Here is a 22518-nt window from a genome sequence, read left to right on the forward strand (position 1 = left end):
AAAATATCCGGCCCCTTTTTCTGAACGAGCGAGCGCAAATAGCATCCGGCTCTGAATCAGGCCCAGAGCTCCCTACTCTTCCCCTATACACATCCCACACAGGGCTTCCTCCTCTCCCCCTATACACATCCTGCACAGGGCTTCCTCCTCTCCCCCTATACACATCCTACACAGGGCTCCCTCCTCTCCCCCTATACACATCCTACACAGGTCTCCCTCCTCTTCCCCTATATACATCCCACTCAGGGCTCTCTCCTCTTCCCCTATACACATCCCACACAGGGCTCTCTCCTCTTCCCCTATACACATACCACACAGAGGGCCTGATTCAGAGCCGCTCGTAAGCGGCCGCTCGTTCGCTCTGAGCGATGTTCGCACATCTGCGCATGCGTAAGGGTCGTAATGCGCATGCGCCAACCAGTCAGTGCGGTCGAAAATCGAGCGCTCGCAAAATAGCGAGTGCCTGCTAATTTGAGTGACAGGATGAGGCGTTTGTGGGTGGTAACAGGGGAAGGTGCTTGAAAACGGGGAGTGGAGATCCGAACGCAGGCGTGCCAAACGGTCAAAACGGGCGTTTTAAGGGTGTGCATAATTATCAAAGCAGCGTCATCGGCCACGTCACTTAGTTGTCTCTTAGCCTGAACTGTTCACATGATTGCGGTAGGAATATCCAACCACAAGCACTGCGAGCAGTTCATACGCCTTTCGATGTACTCGATTAATCTAATAAATAGCGGAGATGACGTATGATGCGAACGGCCAGGGGACGTTTTTACAAAATAGCGAGCACATAGGTCGCTGGCTCAGACATAGAGGCGTCAACAGACCGCAAAGAGCGAGCGCTCTATTAAAATATCCGGCCCCTTTTTCTGAACGAGCGAGCGCAAATAGCATCCGGCTCTGAATCAGGCCCAGAGCTCCCTACTCTTCCCCTATACACATCCCACACAGGGCTCTCTCCTCTTCTCCTATACACATGCCACACAGGGCTCTCTCCTCTTCTCCTATACACATCCCACACAGGGCTCTCTCCTCTTCCCCTATACACATACCACACAGAGCTCCCTACTCTTCCCCTATACACATACCACACAGAGCTCCCTCCTCTTCCCCTATACACATCCTACACAGGGCTCTCTCCTCTTCCTCTATACACATCCTACACAGGGCTTCCTCCTCTTCTCCTATACACATCCTACACAGGGCTCTCTTCTCTTCCTCTATACACATACCACACAGAGCTCCCTACTCTTCCACTATACACATACCACACAGAGCTCCCTCCTCTTCCCCTATACACATCCTACACAGGGCTCTCTCCTCTTCCTCTATACACATCCTACACAGGGCTTCCTCCTCTTCTCCTATACACATCCTACACAGGGCTCTCTCCTCTTCCTCTATACACATCCTACACAGGGCTTCCTCCTCTTCTCCTATACACATCCTACACAGGGCTCTCTCCTCTTCCTCTATACACATACCACACAGAGCTCCCTACTCTTCCTCTATACACATACCACACAGAGCTCCCTCCTCTTCCCCTATACACATCCTACACAGGGCTCTCTCCTCTTCCTCTATACACATCCTACACAGGGCTTCCTCCTCTCCCCCTATACACATCCTACACAGGGCTCCCTCCTCTTCCCCTATATACATCCCACACAGGGCTCTCTCCTCTTCCCCTATACACATCCCACACAGGGCTCTCTCCTCTTCCCCTATACACATACCACACAGAGGGCCTGATTCAGAGCCGCTCGTAAGCGGCCGCTCGTTCGCTCTGAGCGATGTTCGCACATCTGCGCATGCGTATGGGTCGTAATGCGCATGTGCCAAGCAGTCAGTGTGGTCGAAAATCGAGCGCTCGCAAAATAGCGAGTGCCTCCTAATTTGAGTGACAGGATGAGGCGTTTGTGGGTGGTAACAGGGGAAGGTGCTTGAAAACGGGGAGTGGAGATCCGAACGCAGGCGTGCCAAACGGTCAAAACGGGCGTTTTAAGGGTGTGCATAATTATCAAAGCAGCGTCATCGGCCACGTCACTTAGTTGTCTCTTAGCCTGAACTGTTCACATGATTGCGGTAGGAATATCCAACCACAAGCACTGCGAGCAGTTCATACGCCTTTCGATGTACTCGATTAATCTAATAAATAGCGGAGATGACGTATGATGCGAACGGCCAGGGGACGTTTTTACAAAATAGCGAGCACATAGTTCGCTGGCTCAGACATAGAGGCGTCAACAGACCGCAAAGAGCGAGCGCTCTATTAAAATATCCGGCCCCTTTTTCTGAACGAGCGAGCGCAAATAGCATCCGGCTCTGAATCAGGCCCAGAGCTCCCTACTCTTCCCCTATACACATCCCACACAGGGCTTCCTCCTCTCCTCCTATACACATCCTACACAGGGCTCTCTCCTCTTCTCCTATACACATCCCACACAGGGCTCTCTCCTCTTCCCCTATAGACATCCCACACAGGGCTCTCTCCTCTTCTCCTATACACATCCCACACAGGGCTCTCTCCTCTTCTCCTATACACATCCCACACAGTGCTCTCTCCTCTTCCCCTATACACATACCACACAGAGCTCCCTACTCTTCCCCTATACACATACCACACAGAGCTCCCTCCTCTTCCCCTATACACATCCTACACAAGGCTCTCTCCTCTTCCTCTATACACATCCTACACAGGGCTTCCTCCTCTCCCCCTATACACATCCTACACAGGTCTCCCTCCTCTTCCCCTATACACATCCCACACAGGGCTCTCTCCTCTTCCTCTATTCACATCCTACACAGGGCTTCCTTCTCTCCCCCTATACACATCCTACACAGGTCTCCCTCCTCTTCCCCTATATACATCCCACACAGGGCTCTCTCCTCTTCCCCTATACACATCCCACACAGGGCTCTCTCCTCTTCCCCTATACACATACCACACAGAGGGCCTGATTCAGAGCCGCTTGTAAGCGGCCGCTCGTTCGCTCTGAGCGATGTTCGCACATCTGCGCATGCGTATGGGTCGTAATGCGCATGTGCCAACCAGTCAGTGCGGTCGGAAATCGAGCGCTCGCAAAATAGCGAGTGCCTGCTAATTTGAGTGACAGGATGAGGCGTTTGTGGGTGGTAACAGGGGAAGGTGCTTGAAAACGGGGAGTGGAGATCCGAACGCAGGCGTGCCAAATGGCCAAAACGGGCGTTTTAAGGGTGTGCATAATTATCAAAGCAGCGTCATCGGCCACGTCACTTAGTTGTCTCTTGGCCTGAACTGTTCACATGATTGCGGTAGGAAAATCCAACCACAAGCACTGCGAGCAGTTCATACGCCTTTCGATGTACTCGATTAATCTAATAAATATCGGAGAATACGTATGATGCGAACGGCCAGGGGACGTTTTTACAAAATAGCGAGCACATAGTTCGCTGGCTCAGACATAGAGCCGTCAACAGACCGCAAAGAGCGAGCGCTCTATTAAAATATCCGGCCCCTTTTTCTGAACGAGTGAGCGCAAATAGCATCCGGCTCTGAATCAGGCCCAGCGCTCCCTACTCTTCCCCTATACACATCCCACACAGGGCTTCCTCCTCTCCCCCTATACACATCCTACACAGGGCTTCCTCCTCTCCCCCTATACACATCCTACACAGGGCTCCCTCCTCTCCCCCTATACACATCCTACACAGGGCTCCCTCCTTCCCCCCTATACACATCCTACACAGGGCTTCCTCCTCTCCCCCTATACACATCCTACACAGGGCTCCCTCCTCTTCCCCTATACACATCCTACACAGGGCTTCCTCCTCTCCCCCTATACACATCCTACACAGGGCTCTCTCCTCTTCCTCTATACACATCCTACACAGGGCTCCCTCCTCTTCCCCTATACACATCCCACACAGGGCTCTCTCCTCTTCCCCTATACACATCCTACACAGGGCTCTCTCCTCTGCCTCTATACACATCCTACACAGGGCTCTCTCCTCTTCCTCTATAAACATCCTACACAGGGCTCCCTCCTCTTCCCCTATACACATCCCACACAGGGCTCTCTCCTCTTCCCCTATACACATCCTACACAGGGCTCTCTCCTCTGCCTCTATACACATCCTACACAGGGCTCTCTCCTCTTCCTCTATACACATACTACACAAGGCTCTCTCCTCTTCCCCTATACACATCCCACACAGGGCTCCCTCCTCTTCCCCTATAAACATCCTACACAGGGCTCTCTCCTCTTCCTCTATACACATTCTACACAGGGCTCCCTCCTCTTCCCCTATACACATCCCACACAGGGCTCTCTCCTCTTCCCCTATACATATCCCACACAGGGCTCCCTCCTCTCCCCGTATACACATCCTACACAGGGCTCCCTCCTCTCCCGCTATACACATCCTATACAGGGCTCCCTCCTCTTCCCCTATACACATCCTACACAGGGCTCTCTCCTCTCCCCCTATACACATCCTACACAGGTCTCCCTCCTCTTCCCCTATACACATCCCACACAGGGCTCTCTCCTCTTCCTCTATACACATCCTACACAAGGCTTCCTCCTCTCCCCTATACACATCCTACACAGGGCATCCTCCTCTCCCCTTATACACATCCTACACAGGGCTCCCTCCTCTCCCCCTATACACATCCTACACAGGTCTCCCTCCTCTCCCCCTATACACATCCCACACAGGGCTCTCTCCTCTTCCTCTATACACATCATACACAGGGCTCTCTCCTCTTCCCCTATACACATCCTGCACAGGGCTTCCTCCTCTCCCCCTATACACATCCTACACAGGGCTCCCTCCTCTCCCCCTATACACATCCTACACAGGTCTCCCTCCTCTTCCCCTATATACATCCCACACAGGGCTCTCTCCTCTTCCCCTATACACATCCCACACAGGGCTCTCTCCTCTTCCCCTATACACATACCACACAGAGGGCCTGATTCAGAGCCGCTCGTAAGCGGCCGCTCGTTCGCTCTGAGCGATGTTCGCACATCTGCGCATGCGTAAGGGTCGTAATGCGCATGCGCCAACCAGTCAGTGCGGTCGGAAATCGAGCGCTCGCAAAATAGCGAGTGCCTGCTAATTTGAGTGACAGGATGAGGCGTTTGTGGGTGGTAACAGGGGAAGGTGCTTGAAAACGGGGAGTGGAGATCCGAACGCAGGCGTGCCAAACGGTCAAAACGGGCGTTTTAAGGGTGTGCATAATTATCAAAGCAGCGTCATCGGCCACGTCACTTAGTTGTCTCTTAGCCTGAACTGTTCACATGATTGCGGTAGGAATATCCAACCACAAGCACTGCGAGCAGTTCATACGCCTTTTGATGTACTCGATTAATCTAATAAATAGCGGAGATGACGTATGATGCGAACGGCCAGGGGACGTTTTTACAAAATAGCGAGCACATAGGTCGCTGGCTCAGACATAGAGGCGTCAACAGACCGCAAAGAGCGAGCGCTCTATTAAAATATCCGGCCCCTTTTTCTGAACGAGCGAGCGCAAATAGCATCCGGCTCTGAATCAGGCCCAGAGCTCCCTACTCTTCCCCTATACACATCCCACACAGGGCTCTCTCCTCTTCTCCTATACACATCCCACACAGGGCTCTCTCCTATTCTCCTATACACATCCCACACAGGGCTCTCTCCTCTTCCCCTATACACATACCACACAGAGCTCCCTACTCTTCCCCTATACACATACCACACAGAGCTCCCTCCTCTTCCCCTATACACATCCTACACAGGGCTCTCTCCTCTTCCTCTATACACATCCTACACAGGGCTTCCTCCTCTTCTCCTATACACATCCTACACAGGGCTCTCTTCTCTTCCTCTATACACATACCACACAGAGCTCCCTACTCTTCCCCTATACACATACCACACAGAGCTCCCTCCTCTTCCCCTATACACATCCTACACAGGGCTCTCTCCTCTTCCTCTATACACATCCTACACAGGGCTTCCTCCTCTTCTCCTATACACATCCTACACAGGGCTCTCTCCTCTTCCTCTATACACATCCTACACAGGGCTTCCTCCTCTTCTCCTATACACATCCTACACAGGGCTCTCTCCTCTTCCTCTATACACATACCACACAGAGCTCCCTACTCTTCCCCTATACACATACCACACAGAGCTCCCTCCTCTTCCCCTATACACATCCTACACAGGGCTCTCTCCTCTTCCTCTATACACATCCTACACAGGGCTTCCTCCTCTCCCCCTATACACATCCTACACAGGGCTCCCTCCTCTTCCCCTATATACATCCCACACAGGGCTCTCTCCTCTTCCCCTATACACATCCCACACAGGGCTCTCTCCTCTTCCCCTATACACATACCACACAGAGGGCCTGATTCAGAGCCGCTCGTAAGCGGCCGCTCGTTCGCTCTGAGCGATGTTCGCACATCTGCGCATGCGTATGGGTCGTAATGCGCATGTGCCAAGCAGTCAGTGCGGTCGAAAATCGAGCGCTCGCAAAATAGCGAGTGCCTGCTAATTTGAGTGACAGGATGAGGCGTTTGTGGGTGGTAACAGGGGAAAGTGCTTGAAAACGGTGAGTTAAGATCCGAACGCAGGCGTGCCAAACGGTCAAAACGGGCGTTTTAAGGGTGTGCATAATTATCAAAGCAGCGTCATCGGCCACGTCACTTAGTTGTCTCTTAGCCTGAACTGTTCACATGATTGCGGTAGGAATATCCAACCACAAGCACTGCGAGCAGTTCATACGCCTTTCGATGTACTCGATTAATCTAATAAATAGCGGAGATGACGTATGATGCGAACGGCCAGGGAACGTTTTTACAAAATAGCGAGCACATAGTTCGCTGGCTCAGACATAGAGGCGTCAACAGACCGCAAAGAGCAAGCGCTCTATTAAAATATCCGGCCCCTTTTTCTGAACGAGCGAGCGCAAATAGCATCCGGCTCTGAATCAGGCCCAGAGCTCCCTACTCTTCCCCTATACACATCCCACACAGGGCTTCCTCCTCTCCCCCTATACACATCCTACACAGGGCTCTCTCCTCTTCTCCTATACACATCCCACACAGGGCTCTCTCCTCTTCCCCTATACACATCCCACACAGGGCTCTCTCCTCTTCTCCTATACACATCCCACACAGGGCTCTCTCCTCTTCTCCTATACACATCCCACACAGTGCTCTCTCCTCTTCCCCTATACACATACCACACAGAGCTCCCTACTCTTCCCCTATACACATACCACACAGAGCTCCCTCCTCTTCCCCTATACACATCCTACACAGGGCTCTCTCCTCTTCCTCTATACACATTCTACACAGGGCTTCCTCCTCTCCCCGTATACACATCCTACACAGGTCTCCCTCCTCTCCCCCTATACACATCCCACACAGGGCTCTCTCCTCTTCCTCTATACACATCCTACACAGGGCTCTCTCCTCTTCCTCTATACACATCCTACACAGGGCTTCCTCCTCTCCCCCTATACACATCCTACACAGGGCTTCCTCCTCTCCCCCTATACACATCCTACACTGGGCTCCCTCCTCTCCCCCTATACACATCCTACACAGGTCTCCCTCCTCTTCCCCTATATACATTCCACACAGGGCTCTCTCCTCTTCCCCTATACACATCCCACACAGGGCTCTCTCCTATTCCCCTATACACATACCACACAGAGGGCCTGATTCAGAGCCGCTCGTAAGCAGCCGCTCGTTCGCTCTGAGCGATGTTCGCACATCTGCGCATGCATATGGGTCGTAATGCGCATGCGCCAACCAGTCAGTGCGGTCGGAAATCGAGCGCTCGCAAAATAGCGAGTGCCTGCTAATTTGAGTGACAGGATGAGGCGTTTGTGGGTGGTAACAGGGGAAGGTGCTTGAACACGGGGAGTGGAGATCCGAACGCAGGCGTGCCAAACAGTCAAAACGGGCGTTTTAAGGGTGTGCATATTTAACAAAGCAGTGTCATCGGCCACGTCACTTAGTTGTCTCTTAGCCTGAACTGTTCACATGATTGCGGTAGGAAAATCCAACCACAAGCACTGCGAGCAGTTCATACGCCTTTCGATGTACTCGATTAATCTAATAAATAGCGGAGATGACGTATGATACGAATGGCCAGGGGACGTTTTTACAAAATAGCGAGCACATAGTTCGCTGGCTCAGACATAGAGGCGTCAACAGACCGCAAAGAGCGAGCGCTCTATTAAAATATCCGGCCCCTTTTTCTGAACGAGCGAGCGCAAATAGCATCTGTCTCTGAATCAGGCCCAGAGCTCCCTACTCTTCCCCTATACACATCACACACAGGGCTCTCTCCTCTTCTCCTATACACATCCCACACAGGGCTCTCTCCTCTTCTCCTATACACATCCCACACAGGGCTCTCTCCTCTTCCCCTATACACATACCACACAGAGCTCCCTACTCTTCCCCTATACACATACCACACAGAGCTCCCTCCTCTTCCCCTATACACATCCTACACAGGGCTCTCTCCTCTTCCTCTATACACATCCTACACAGGGCTTCCTCCTCTCCCCCTATACACATCCTACACAGGTCTCCCTCCTCTTCCCCTATACACATCCCACACAGGGCTCTCTCCTCTTCCTCTATACACATCCCACACAGGGCTCTCTCCTCTTTCTCTATACACATCCTACACAGGGCTCCCTCCTCTCCCCCTATACACATCCTACACAGGTCTCCCTCCTCTTCCCCTATATACATCCCACACAGGGCTCTCTCCTCTTCCCCTATACACATCCCACACAGGGCTCTCTCCTCTTCCCCTATACACATACCACACAGAGGGCCTGATTCAGAGCCGCTCGTAAGCGGCCGCTCGTTCGCTCTGAGCGATGTTCGCACATCTGCGCATGCGTATGGGTCATAATGCGCATGCGCCAACCAGTCAGTGCGGTCGGAAATCGAGCGCTCGCAAAATAGCGAGTGCCTGCTAATTTGAGTGACAGGATGAGGCGTTTGTGGGTGGTAACAGGGGAAAGTGCTTGAAAACGGGGAGTGGAGATCCGAACGCAGGCGTGCCAAACGGTCAAAACGGGTGTTTTAAGGGTGTGCATAATTATCAAAGCAGCGTCATCGGCCACGTCACTTAGTTGTCTCTTAGCCTGAACTGTTCACATGATTGCGGTAGGAAAATCCAACCACAAGCACTGCGAGCAGTTCATACGCCTTTCCATGTACTCGATTAATCTAATAAATAGCGGAGATGACGTATGATGCGAACGGCCAGGGGACGTTTTTACAAAATAGCGAGCACATAGTTCGCTGGCTCAGACATAGAGGCGTCAACAGACCGCAAAGAGCGAGCGCTCTATTAAAATATCTGGCCCCTTTTTCTGAACGAGCGAGCGCAAATAGCATCCGGCTCTGAATCAGGCCCAGAGCTCCCTACTCCTCCCCTATACACATCCCACACAGGGCTCTCTCCTCTTCTCCTATACACATCCCACACAGGGCTCTCTCCTCTTCCCCTATACACATCCTACACAGGGCTTCCTCCTCTCCCCCTATACACATCCTACACAGGGCTCCCTCCTCTCCCCCTATACACATCCTACACAGGTCTCCCTCCTCTTCCCCTATATACATCCCACACAGGGCTCTCTCCTCTTCCCCTATACACATCCCACACAGGGCTCTCTCCTCTTCCCCTATACACATACCACACAGAGGGCCTGATTCAGAGCCGCTCGTAAGCGGCCGCTCGTTCGCTCTGAGCGATGTTCGCACATCTGCGCATGCGTATGGGTCGTAATGCGCATGTGCCAACCAGTCAGTGCGGTCGGAAATCGAGCGCTCGCAAAATAGCGAGTGCCTGCTAATTTGAGTGACAGGATGAGGCGTTTGAGGGTGGTAACAGGGGAAGGTGCTTGAAAACGGGGAGTGGAGATCCGAACGCAGGCGTGCCAAACGGTCAAAACGGGCGTTTTAAGGGTGTGCATAATTATCAAAGCAGCGTCATCGGCCACGTCACTTAGTTGTCTCTTAGCCTGAACTGTTCACATGATTGCGGTAGGAAAATCCAACCAAAAGCACTGCGAGCAGTTCATACGCCTTTCGATGTACTCGATTAATCTAATAAATAGCGGAGATGACGTATGATGCGAACGGCCAGGGGACGTTTTTACAAAATAGCGAGCACATAGTTCGCTGGCTCAGACATAGAGGCGTCAACAGACCGCAAAGAGCGAGCGCTCTATTAAAATATCCGGCCCCTTTATCTGAACGAGCGAGCGCAAATAGCATCCGGCTCTGAATCAGGCCCAGAGCTCCCTACTCTTCCCCTATACACATCCCACACAGGGCTTCCTCCTCTCCCCCTATACACATCCTACACAGGGCTCTCTCCTCTTCTCCTATACACATCCCACACAGGGCTCTCTCCTCTTCCCCTATACACATCCCACACAGGGCTCTCTCCTCTTCTCCTATACACATCCCACACAGGGCTCTCTCCTCTTCTCCTATACACATCCCACACAGGGCTCTCTCCTCTTCTCCTATACACATCCCACACAGGGCTCTCTCCTCTTCCCCTATACACATACTACACAGAGCTCCCTACTCTTCCCCTATACACATACCACACAGAGCTCCCTCCTCTTCCCCTATACATATCCTACACAGGGCTCTCTCCTCTTCCTCTATACACATCCTACACAGGGCTTCTTCCTCTCCCCCTATACACATCCTACACAGGTCTCCCTCCTCTTCCCCTATACACATCCCACACAGGGCTCTCTCCTCTTCCTCTATACACATCCTACACAGGGCTTCCTTCTCTCCCCCTATACACATCCTACACAGGGCTCCCTCCTCTCCCCCTATACACATCCTACACAGGTCTCCCTCCTCTTCCCCTATATACATCCCACACAGGGCTCTCTCCTCTTCCCCTATACACATCCCACACAGGGCTCTCTCCTCTTCCCCTATACACATACCACACAGAGGGCCTGATTCAGAGCCGCTCGTAAGCGGCCGCTCGTTCGCTCTGAGCGATGTTCGCACATCTGCGCATGCGTATGGGTCGTAATGCGCATGCGCCAACCAGTCAGTGCGGTCGGAAATCGAGCGCTCGCAAAATAGCGAGTGCCTGCTAATTTGAGTGACAGGATGAGGCGTTTGTGGGTGGTAACAGGGGAAGGTGCTTGAAAACGGGGAGTGGAGATCCGAACGCAGGCGTGCCAAACGGTCAAAACGGGCGTTTTAAGGGTGTGCATAATTATCAAAGCAGCGTCATCGGCCACGTCACTTAGTTGTCTCTTAGCCTGAACTGTTCACATGATTGCGGTAGGAAAATCCAACCACAAGCACTGCGAGCAGTTCATACGCCTTTCGATGTACTCGATTAATCTAATAAATATCGGAGATGACGTATGATGCGAACGGCCAGGGGACGTTTTTACAAAATAGCGAGCACATAGTTCGCTGGCTCAGACATAGAGGCGTCAACAGACCGCAAAGAGCGAGCGCTCTATTAAAATATCCGGCCCCTTTTTCTGAACGAGCGAGCGCAAATAGCATCCGGCTCTGAATCAGGCCCAGAGCTCCCTACTCTTCCCCTATACACATCCCACACAGGGCTCTCTCCTCTTCTCCTATACACATCCCACACAGGGCTCTCTCCTCTCCCCCTATACACATCCTACACAGGTCTCCCTCCTCTTCCCATATACACATCCCACACAGGGCTCTCTCCTCTTCCTCTATACACATCCTACACAGGGCTTCCTCCTCTCCCCCTATACACATCCTACACAGGGCTTCCTCCTCTCCCCCTATACACATCCTACACAGGGCTCCCTCCTCTCCCCCTATACACATCCCACACAGGGCTCTCTCCTCTTCCTCTATACACATCCTACACAGGGCTCTCTCCTCTTCCTCTATACACATCCTACACAGGGCTTCCTCCTCTCCCCCTATACACATCCTACACAGGGCTTCCTCCTCTCCCCCTATACACATCCTACACTGGGCTCCCTCCTCTCCCCCTATACACATCCTACACAGGTCTCCCTCCTCTTCCCCTATATACATTCCACACAGGGCTCTCTCCTCTTCCCCTATACACATCCCACACAGGGCTCTCTCCTATTCCCCTATACACATACCACACAGAGGGCCTGATTCAGAGTCGCTCGTAAGTGGCCGCTCGTTCGCTCTGAGCGATGTTCGCACATCTGCGCATGCGTATGGGTCGTAATGCGCATGCGCCAACCAGTCAGTGCGGACGGAAATCGAGCGCTCGCAAAATAGCGAGTGCCTGATAATTTGAGTGACAGGATGAGGCGTTTGTGGGTGGTAACAGGGGAAGGTGCTTGAAAACGGGGAGTGGAGATCCGAACGCAGGCGTGCCAAACAGTCAAAACGGGCGTTTTAAGGGTGTGCATATTTAACAAAGCAGTGTCATCGGCCACGTCACTTAGTTGTCTCTTAGCCTGAACTGTTCACATGATTGCTGTAGGAAAATCCAACCACAAGCACCTTGTGCGAGCAGTTCATACGCCTTTCGATGTACTCGATTAATCTAATAAATAGCGGAGATGACGTATGATGCGAACGGCCAGAGGACGTTTTTACAAAATAGCGAGCACATAGTTCGCTGGCTCAGACATAGAGGCGTCAACAGACCGCAAAGAGTGAGCGCTCTATTAAAATATCCGGCCCCTTTTTCTGAACGAGCGAGCGCAAATAGCGTCCGGCTCTGAATCAGGCCCAGAGCTCCCTACTTTTCCCCTATACACATCCCACACAGGGCTTCCTCCTCTCCCCCTATACACATCCTACACAGGGCTCTCTCCTCTTCTCCTATACACATCCCACACAGGGCTCTCTCCTCTTCCCCTATACACATACCACACAGAGCTCCCTACTCTTCCCCTATACACATACCACACAGAGCTCCCTCCTTTTCACCTATACACATCCCACACAGGGCTCCCTCCTCTTCCCCTATACACATCCTACACAGGTCTCCCTCCTCTCCCCCTATACACATCCCACACAGGGCTCCCTCCTCTTCTCCTATACACATCCTACACAGGGCTCCCTCCTCTCCCCCTATACACATCCTACACAGGGCTCCCTCCTCTCCCCCTATACACATCATACACAGGGCTCCCTCCTCTCCCCCTATACACATCCTACACAGAGCTCCCTCCTCTCCCCCTATACACATCCTACACAGGTCTCCCTCCTCTTCCCCTATACACATCCCACACAGGGCTCCCTCCTCTTCCCCTATACACATCCCACACAGGGCTCCCTCCTCTTCTCCTATATATATCCCACACAGGTCTCCCCTTATTGAACTTAACTTACTTCCATACAACAAGTTAGTTACTCACTTTTAATAGAAGTTCTCATCAACCGCGGCTGCTGGCCTGCTGCTAGTGGCTGCTGCTGGGCAGTAGGTACATAGTGAGGCTGAGCACTGAGTTGGGGGCAGGGCTGCTTGATGATGACACCTCGGACCACTAGCTGAGATATCTGAGGAGTCATCAGGCAGCCACGCCCTCACCCCAGTCTTGCTCAGCCTTTTACACATGGCCAGCGGCTGTCTTATTAAAGACGGTCATCGGTCACAGATGCTGTCCAGTTCCCGCGGCGGGTTATGGTGGCGGTGGGGGGGGGCACATTATATGACAGGAGCAGGCACCACCACGACTCCTTGGCACGGCGGATTGTAGGACTGGACTGGGAAAGACGTCACGACGTCTCTCCCAAGAGGCGTCATGACATCTCTCCCAGTCCCTCCCGGAGACAGTATCAGTGACACTTGAAACAGGATGGGGGCGGTGCACAGGGGCAGGCAGCTGCAGCTCTGTTTGGCCCGCTGTAATGTGTATTAGTAGTGGTGTGCCCAGCAGATAAAGAGCCAGACACACAGATACCATAACGTGCATTAGAGGTAGTTAGCATGATCGCAGGTCAAGACGGCCGGTTCCGCCCACAGGGCATGTGTACTCTGTGCGGGCACACCGGCCGCACCACCCTCCGTACGGCCCTGAAGTATGGCGTATGGAAGTCCATTACAGTAGGGATGTACAGAAGTGTGACAGAACTCCAGGAGATGCATCTTAAGCTAGGTACAGACTGAGCGATGTGTACCCAGCCGATATGTCGGCCAAACAGGGCAACATATTGGATCCTGGGTACACATCAGAACAATGTAATGAACAATGGAACAAACCTGCTGACATCGCATGCAACTGCGGAAGCGCACATATCATTCATACGCACTGCACAAAATGCAAGATTTGTCGTTCCATTTGTCAAAATCTGCAAAATTGGAACGTCATCGCTCCAGTGTGAACCCAGCCTTAGTGAGACGCCAGATATATCTCAAGATATCTATTATAGGTACTAAAGACTGCTGTAAAATATGTGTTGGCGATGATAACAACATCAGTAAGTATCTATAGTATGTTTATAAAAGCTAGATGAACATTTTAAAAACATAAAAAACCCATAGGCCAAATGTAATAGGGTGCCTGTTTTAGTAACAGCACATACTCGCACCTTCTCGCATTGAGAGTTTGTGTTGTTACTCACAAATTCAATAGCCTGCAAACTTTTCAGCTCGAGGCTACTCCATTTACGAGTTTAGGTGAGTTGTTCCCTAGTTAAACTGAGACCTTTTAATGCGACTAGACTCTTACTAGCGGGGGGGGAATGCCATAGCCAGAGTTTCCTCGGCCAAAGCATTACGCCTGACCACTACATTGTATCATTGATGTAACCACAGGGTTCACCTCAAGTAACCTTGTGGTTACATCATTGATACAATGTAGTGGTCCCCACCATAGACTTCAATGGATAATTCTCCCCATTGAAGTCTATGAGGAGACACGCTGACCGCACACAGCCAATTAGCGAGATGCTCTGATGGAGATGCCCGCTGATTGGCTGGTGGCTCCTTCAATGACGGGGCACACGTGTGCCCCGGTCATTTGCGCGGAGTAAAGGTATGTGGAAACACATACCTTTGCTCAGTCCGGCATTGTATCGGGTACCTTTGTTTCGTTATTTTAGACGTGAGTATGGATTTTTTTTCCAGGTACCCCTATGGATTACTTCGGATACTAGGTGAGTATGTGTGAGTGTGAGTGTGAATGTGCAGGTATTTTTTTTTAAACTTTTACTTTCATGGTGTGTGTTTTTTTTTTTCTACGTATTTCTCTAGTTGTGGAACTACAAGTGCCAGCAGGCCCGTAATGCCTCGCATACTGGTATTTGTGGTTCTCCAAATACCAGCATGCGTGGGAGACTTGCTGGTTTAGTTCCAAGACTAAAGAGAATATTTAACCCTTTAATTTACACTAAACACTAACACTATCAACCCGACACCCACCGCCCTAGGGTGCCGGGCATAGCCCTGGGCTATCAGTCTAGGCCCGGGGTGCCCTGGAGAGGGGGACCCCTTTATTGGGGGGATCCCCAATTCCCCAGGGATCCCCAGCCTGGGCTGACTAGCAGTCAGGGATAATGCTTTGGCCGGGGAAACTTTTCCCTGGCTGTGGCATTATCCCCCCGCTAGAAATAGTTCGGTGCTGGTTTTGGAACTTTCAGGGGACCCCTACTCATTTTGTCCCGTGATTTTCCAGAACCAGGTCCATCTCAACAAAGCCCTGTGCTGGTTCTTAATATACAGGGCCCCCCTAGGCATTTTGACCCCTGTATTTTTAGAACCAGGACAGGCTTTATAAAGCCTGGGGCTGGTTATGCTTTTGGGGAGGGGGTGCACATGTTTTTTTTTATAATTTAAAACCTTTTACATAAGTACACACAGAAACATTAACGTATCTCATGGATATGTGCATGTTTCTGTGTAAATCTGACCTGCTCAGGATATACTCGCTAGCCTGAAGCAGTTCTATTATTTGGGGACCTTTGGTTATCTTTTTTTTTGCGAGTCTAAAACAGACACCCTATTACATTGGGCGAGTTGATTGTTTTCAATGTGAAAACATCTGGATGCGAGTTTGAGAATGGAGATTTTTAGTAACACTTAAAAAATGCGAGTTCTATTGAACTGACACCCTATTACATTGGAGAGTTGTGAAAAATTGCAAGTTTAGCACAACACTCGCAATTCACCAAAACTGAGACCCTATTACATTTGTCCTTTCAACTTCAGGATAACGTCGCCAAAAGCCCCAGTTCTAAATATTAATACCAGAATTTCTCCCAAATACTTCCTCCTTTCTTTGAATGTCCCTACTGCTACTCGTCATTAAAACAAATTGATTTAATACATTATTTCTGCTGCCACTTGTCTAACTGCAGCCTCTTGGAAACAATCTCTTCCCCCCATCATCTGTGCTATCAAATCAAACTGTGGCATACTTACCCAATGGAATTTATGACTAACATCATCGAAAACGCTTCCAAATCATTTCTGAAAATTTGATACCCAATGGCCGCAGTGTAATCATCTATTCATATTCAGAGCCCTCTCCTTTGACCATAAACCGATTCCTATTTGGATAGTTCTTTGGCCTCCCTTCCCTTATTCTACATACTCTGAGCCCTCCTGTATTCCTCCTTTCCCCACATCTTTAGTCTGTCACACCATAGTATAATAGTATAATAAGGGAGGAATCTGTGGAACAAAAATTACTGGGAAATTCCACATCCAACACTTAAGGCCAAATTCCACCGGAGAAACATGCAAAACGTCTGTGTCAAAAAGCAGAATACGGCACGGTAACCTCTGTATAGTCTGCAGCTATCACTGCTGCTTCACTTGTGTATGTTATGTAATTGGACATAAAAATATCTTGATTATTGTTATAATGATTAGCGATCGTCCTTTATTTATACAGAGCCCACATTTTCCCCAGAGCTGTATAAGAATGGTTTACATGGAATGCTGGAATGCAGGTACAGATGAGGGAAGAGAGGACACTGCTATGCATCTGGAAGAATGTTATATTAACAAAATGACATGGAGGTATATATACAATACCATGTATTGTAGCTAGGTCTAATACCGCTGCGGTATGACTGATTCCAAATATCAGCAAGAAAATGCATTGTATTTTTTCGATACATAGTGTCCTTCCCATTGTCCTTCAGCATCTAAAGATGATTTTCCACTAACACAGAATCTTGTCAAGAGATAAATGTCAACTTCCTGGCTGGGATAATTAACTTTTTCTTCTAAACATATCTTACAGTTCTGTGAGGTCAGATATTCTACTTACACTTCTCTATAGTGAAAGCAATTTAGGAGGAGCACACTGGGTGCAGAGCAGCAAAATAAAGGTTTAAAGTAGCTGCAACCTTCAATTTGTGCAAATGACCTTAGACTTTCACTGGGGCACATAGGTTTGAGAGACAATAGGGACATTAAAGAGACATTACATTTAGCATTATATAAATATAGCAGGCATAATAAGGTTAGCAATTATGCCTGCTGTATTTATAGAATGCCATACACGGAAGGTAGAGAGTGCACAAGTATGGGGAGTGTTTTTCATGCAAAGATATAGGTCAGAAACTTACCTCCTCATTAGCTGCCAGACTAGGGCCAGAGTGAGGGTCCGGTTCCCTTCATGCAAGTCGTGACCACATATACCCACTAAAGAGAACCTTGCCTTGTTCTTTCCCAACTCTACGGCATAATTACAGTTCTCGATCTAAAGGGGACATATAAAAGTAGCCTTAGCATGCCAGACATTAAGAAAATTGCATACAGCTGTGATTGTACATTGAATTACAAACAAGAAACAGCTGAGTGAATATGTAGCCATACCAAAGTTGCAGCATGTATTTGCTGAATTTAATTTGCAACCTCTTTTGTCATGAACAACTTTCCAGTTCCTCACAGTACTTTTTACATTGCACACATACAGTGACACATTAGCTTCACTCATTGTAAACCCTTTGATGCTGGATATATGCTACAGAGATATCTCCAGTGTGCACTTCCAAATGGAAATCTTAAGGTGCCCACACACTGAACGACTTGCAAACGATACGCTATCGTTAACGATTTCCCTTCAACTCCACGGCAGCTGACTGACGATATCGGGCATAAAGTGTTCATTTTGACAAACGATCTACTAACAACCTATCGTGCGTCTTTAACTATTTCCAGTGCATCGTTAATGAGATTGCCAGATCTTACCAGCAGGAGGGAAGATCTGAAGATGCAATTTACGCAGGGCCGGTTCTAGACATTGTGGAGCTCAGGGCGAAAGTTCCCAGTTGTGCAACCCCCTCCCCGCCCCCCCAAAAAATTACTTCTTTTTTAGATGGCGTACCTCTGCGCGTGCTGAAAGCGCGAGCGCTTCCGGAAAGGGGGTATATCTTTGCGGAACACCCCCAATTCATCATACTGTAGGGCGTGCCCAGCACTTACGAAGGTGCTGGGCTTCCCCCAAACTCTCCCCTAATGACGAATAATTGCCATGTGCAGTAATGCACCTTACACAGTATGTCTTACACAGTAATGCCCTTTATAACACATTATGCCACATGCAGTAGTGCCCTTTATATCACATTATGCCACACACAGTAATGCCCTTTATAACACATTATGCCACATGCAGTAATGCCCTGTATAACACATTATGCCACACACAGTAATGCCCTGTATAACACATTATGCCACTCACAGTAATGGCCTTTATAACACATTATGCCACATGTAGTAATGCCCTGTATAAGATATTATGCCACACGCAGTAAGGCCCTGTATAATACATTATGCCACACGCAGTAATGTCCTGTATAATACATTGTGCCACACACAGTAATTCCCTTTATAATACATTATCCCCAATTCAAATTACGCCACACAGAAGTCCCTTATTCATGTTATGACACACAGTGGTGCCCCTTTTACACAATGCCCAAATTAGTGCCCCTTATACACAAGGCCCACAGTAGTAGTGCCCCTAATACAATGCCCACAGTAGTAGTGCCCCTTACACAATGACCCCAGTAGTGGTGCCCCTAATACAATGCCCACAGTAGTAGTGCCCCTTACACAATGACCCCAGTAGTGGTGCCCCCCATGCAGTGCCCTCATTAGTAGTGCCCGCAGTGGTAATGCCCACAGTGTTAATGCCCCCATTGGTAATGTCCCCTACAGTAGTGCCCCCCCTATGGATGTGCCTCCAGTAGTAATGCCCCTTGTTGTAATGCCCCCAGTAGTAATGTCCCCCTATAGCCATGCCCCCAGTAGTAATGCCCCCCTATGGCCATGCCCCAGTAGTAATGCCCCAATAGTAATGCCCCCTATAGCCATTTCCCTCAGTAGTAATGCCCCCTATAGCCATGCCCCCAGTAGTAATGACCCCTTATAGCCATGCCCCCAGTAGTAATGCCCCCTATAGCCAAGCCCCCAGTAGTATGCCCCACTATAGCCATGCCCCCTGTAGCCATGCCCCTTATAGCCATGCCCATTATAGCCATGCCCCCAGTAGTAATGCCCCCTATAGCCATGCCCCCAGTAGTAATGCCCCTTATAGCCATGCCCCCAGTAGTAATACCGCTTATAGCCATGCCCCCAGTAGTAATGCCCCCCCTATAGCCATGCCCCCAGTAGTAATGACCCCTTATAGCCATGCCCCCTGTAGCCATGCCCCTTATAGCCATGTCCCTTATAGCCATGCCCCCAGTAGTAATTCCCCCCTGTAGCCATGCCCCCAGTAGTAATGCCCATAGTAGTAATGCCCCCCATATAGCCATGCCCCCAGTGCTGGTGCTTCTGAAAAAAAAAAAAAAATTAAAATACAAACACAATACTTACCTTAAGCCCCGCTCCTGCGTCCGCTGCTGTCCGGTCCTACCGCGGCTCCACCACGTATCTATGGGAGAGATGTCATTACGTCATGACGTCCCTCCCATAGTGCTCTCTGCGGGAGCAGGAGCTCAGGAGTGAGCTCCAGCTCCTCGTATCTATGGGAGAGATGTCATTATGTCCCTCCCATAGTGCTCTCTGCCGGAAGCCGGAGCTCAGGAGTGAGCTCTGGCTTTTGGCTGCCGCTGCAGGGAGGGAACCGGATGCCTGCTGATAACAAATATCAGCGGGTGCCCGGCAACTGCAGCCTCCCTGCGGTGGCGGCTAGCGGGGGAAAAAGCGACTGTGTTTTGTTTTTTTTCCAGAGATTTTTTTTTTGCCTCTCTCCTGGGGACTCCTTGGCGCCCTCTAGGGGCCAGCGCTCCGGGCGATGGCCCTGTTAGCCCGCCCCTAGAAACGCCACTGAATGTACGACCCTCGGGTATGCGCATCGGCAACGTGATCTTCAGTGGACACTCACGATTTGCACATATTTTGCAAGGTTTGTCGTTTTGAAGTGTCGAAATCGGCAAATCGTGCAAAAGATCTGACAGTGTGTGGGCACCTTGAGTCTCCCCAATGGCAGCTGGAGTGATGCTGTATATCTGGATATATTAGACAATTAATAGATTAAATCAGTTCCCAATTTAGAATGATGACACCCTTTGGAGGATTTGTGCTCAGGAATAAGAGTGGAGGGAGAACCTATATGTAAAATGTTTAGTTAAAAATGTTACCGTGCAGGGGATACAGTCTATCACCCGACCATTACAAATCTGCATCCTTGTAGTATTTAGCTAAGTCTATGATTGTATTACTTTCCACACAAACCTTTCTCATATGCCCGCCAAAAGATGAAAATGGCGGCCTGTTTACACGACCCCAATCAACAGGCACTCGTGTCCGATCATACAACTGGAAGATCACGATAGCATCGGACATGTCACTAGAAACAGAAAGGAAAGACAGTAAGGTCAGAACCTTGTCTTGTACTTTAGTTTATGAACAAGCCTGATCGTTAAAGACAAATACTATATAAACCTGACAATGATATTTCATGTGAATAAATACTTATTTCAATATTTTTACTGAAAAATTAGCTCATTAAATACCTGTAAATATGGTTGACATATGGATTCACACCTAGAGAATTCATCCAGTTCCGGAATGTTCTCTCCTCATTAGTTTCTCCTGTGTGTAGGACCAATAAGTAAAATTAAGTATATGACCATCTATTTACATGCAATATTATATTACAGAGAAATGAGCAACTAAAACAAAAATCTTATATGGGCATCTGGTATTCAGCTTATAAAGCCGTGTGATGTTTTCTGCCAAATATCAGGTAGTTTTTATGTGACAACCCCCTTTATAGTCAGTGGTGCGATAGTGGTAGGAAAAGGGACAGATAGTGCAATAAGGGACAGCAGAAAAGCTAAATGGACTGAAGAGGTAATTTATTATTGAAATTGAAAATGTTATTTAAAACTATACATGTCTAGTTATACACATGTAGCAATAACATAACAAAGAGAAAGACAAAAAGAAACACTATGCTTAGGCATTTGCCTGATATTACAAATTGTGTAGCCCGCAGAAACCCAATGTCTGATAATCTATTCGTAGAATTACTGAAGATCATTGCTAACAGCCTGTGGGCCTGATTCAGAGGTTCATGCTATTGCAACAGCGACTGTGTTTTTATGCTAATGTCGCAGCAGATGGGATTCATACAGAGCTGCACACCGGCTGAAGCACTAATCGTCTGCTGTGCGCAGTAATACGCACATCTGTCACACTGTCGAATATTGCAACAGCCCTATGGATGCGCAGAATCTCCGTCTGAACATTGGCACCAATATCAGTGCAAATGTGGCAAAAGATGCCCATGACTCGCCCACATCTGGATAGCCACCCCCTGTTACCCCCCAGACACGCCCACTGAAATTGCCTCTCTCTGCGTCCAAATTCGTTCTTTGGCTCTCAGTTGGCTTATCATCAGGGCACATGCACAGTGTGACTCGGACGCATGCGCAGACTGAAAGCATCAACTGATTGCGTCCGACATTGCATCAGCTGTGTGTGTGCTGCCATCTTCTGACTGAAGGTACCAGTCATGTCAGGAATGATCCAGTTACTACATGTGTGACTAATAGTCCTGTCTCCTGTCACTCATGGTGAGAGACAGTATAGGCCTATTTGTAAATCCATTCAGGAATAGGAGCACAGACAGATGGAAATGCAGAATTGGAAGTTACATTATATTATTTAAAGTTGATATGATTTTAATAGATTATTGGAGCTGTAATAATATGAGTAACTCATCAAGCTTGGCAATGGCTCACAGTGTGAATTGGCGAGCAACAGAAATGTAATTAAATGATTTGCCCATAAATAAATAGAAAATATCAGCAGACCAATACCTTTAACATGACAAAAACAAATTTCACAATGCAAATAAAGAAATATGTATTAGAAATGTAACACCAAAGCATGCACATAGTTTTATGGTAGGAGAAAGGCATGCAAGGGATAGGACTAGATTCAATAGCAGGTAGGACAACCTAACCTGCCAGGCATGCACCTATGGGGGATCACCTACTGCCCAGAACCCCTACCACATGCACACTCAAATCCATTGAACCCACAGCATTCCTTTTGATATATTTTTGT

The 22518-nt window shown here is 49.3% G+C and overlaps 1 protein-coding gene across 1 annotated transcript in view; it reads right to left on the reverse strand.

The window, feature by feature from the left end:
- The window catches only part of PLS1 (plastin 1), a 214874-nt gene that overhangs the window by 39855 nt on the left and 152501 nt on the right, over positions 1-22518 (reverse strand). Inside the window, exons 11-13 of the mRNA XM_088446260.1 lie at positions 20958-21036; positions 20677-20791; positions 17562-17695 (exon numbers count right to left, since the gene is read on the reverse strand). Of these exons, the coding sequence (XP_088302386.1) occupies positions 17562-17695; positions 20677-20791; positions 20958-21036 (328 nt within the window). The remainder of the gene's footprint in view (positions 1-17561; positions 17696-20676; positions 20792-20957; positions 21037-22518) is intronic.

The sequence above is a fragment of the Taudactylus pleione genome, unplaced genomic scaffold, assembly GCF_031769625.1.
Source record: "Taudactylus pleione unplaced genomic scaffold, aTauple2 ptg000395l, whole genome shotgun sequence".
Classification (NCBI taxonomy): Eukaryota; Metazoa; Chordata; class Amphibia; order Anura; family Myobatrachidae; genus Taudactylus; species Taudactylus pleione.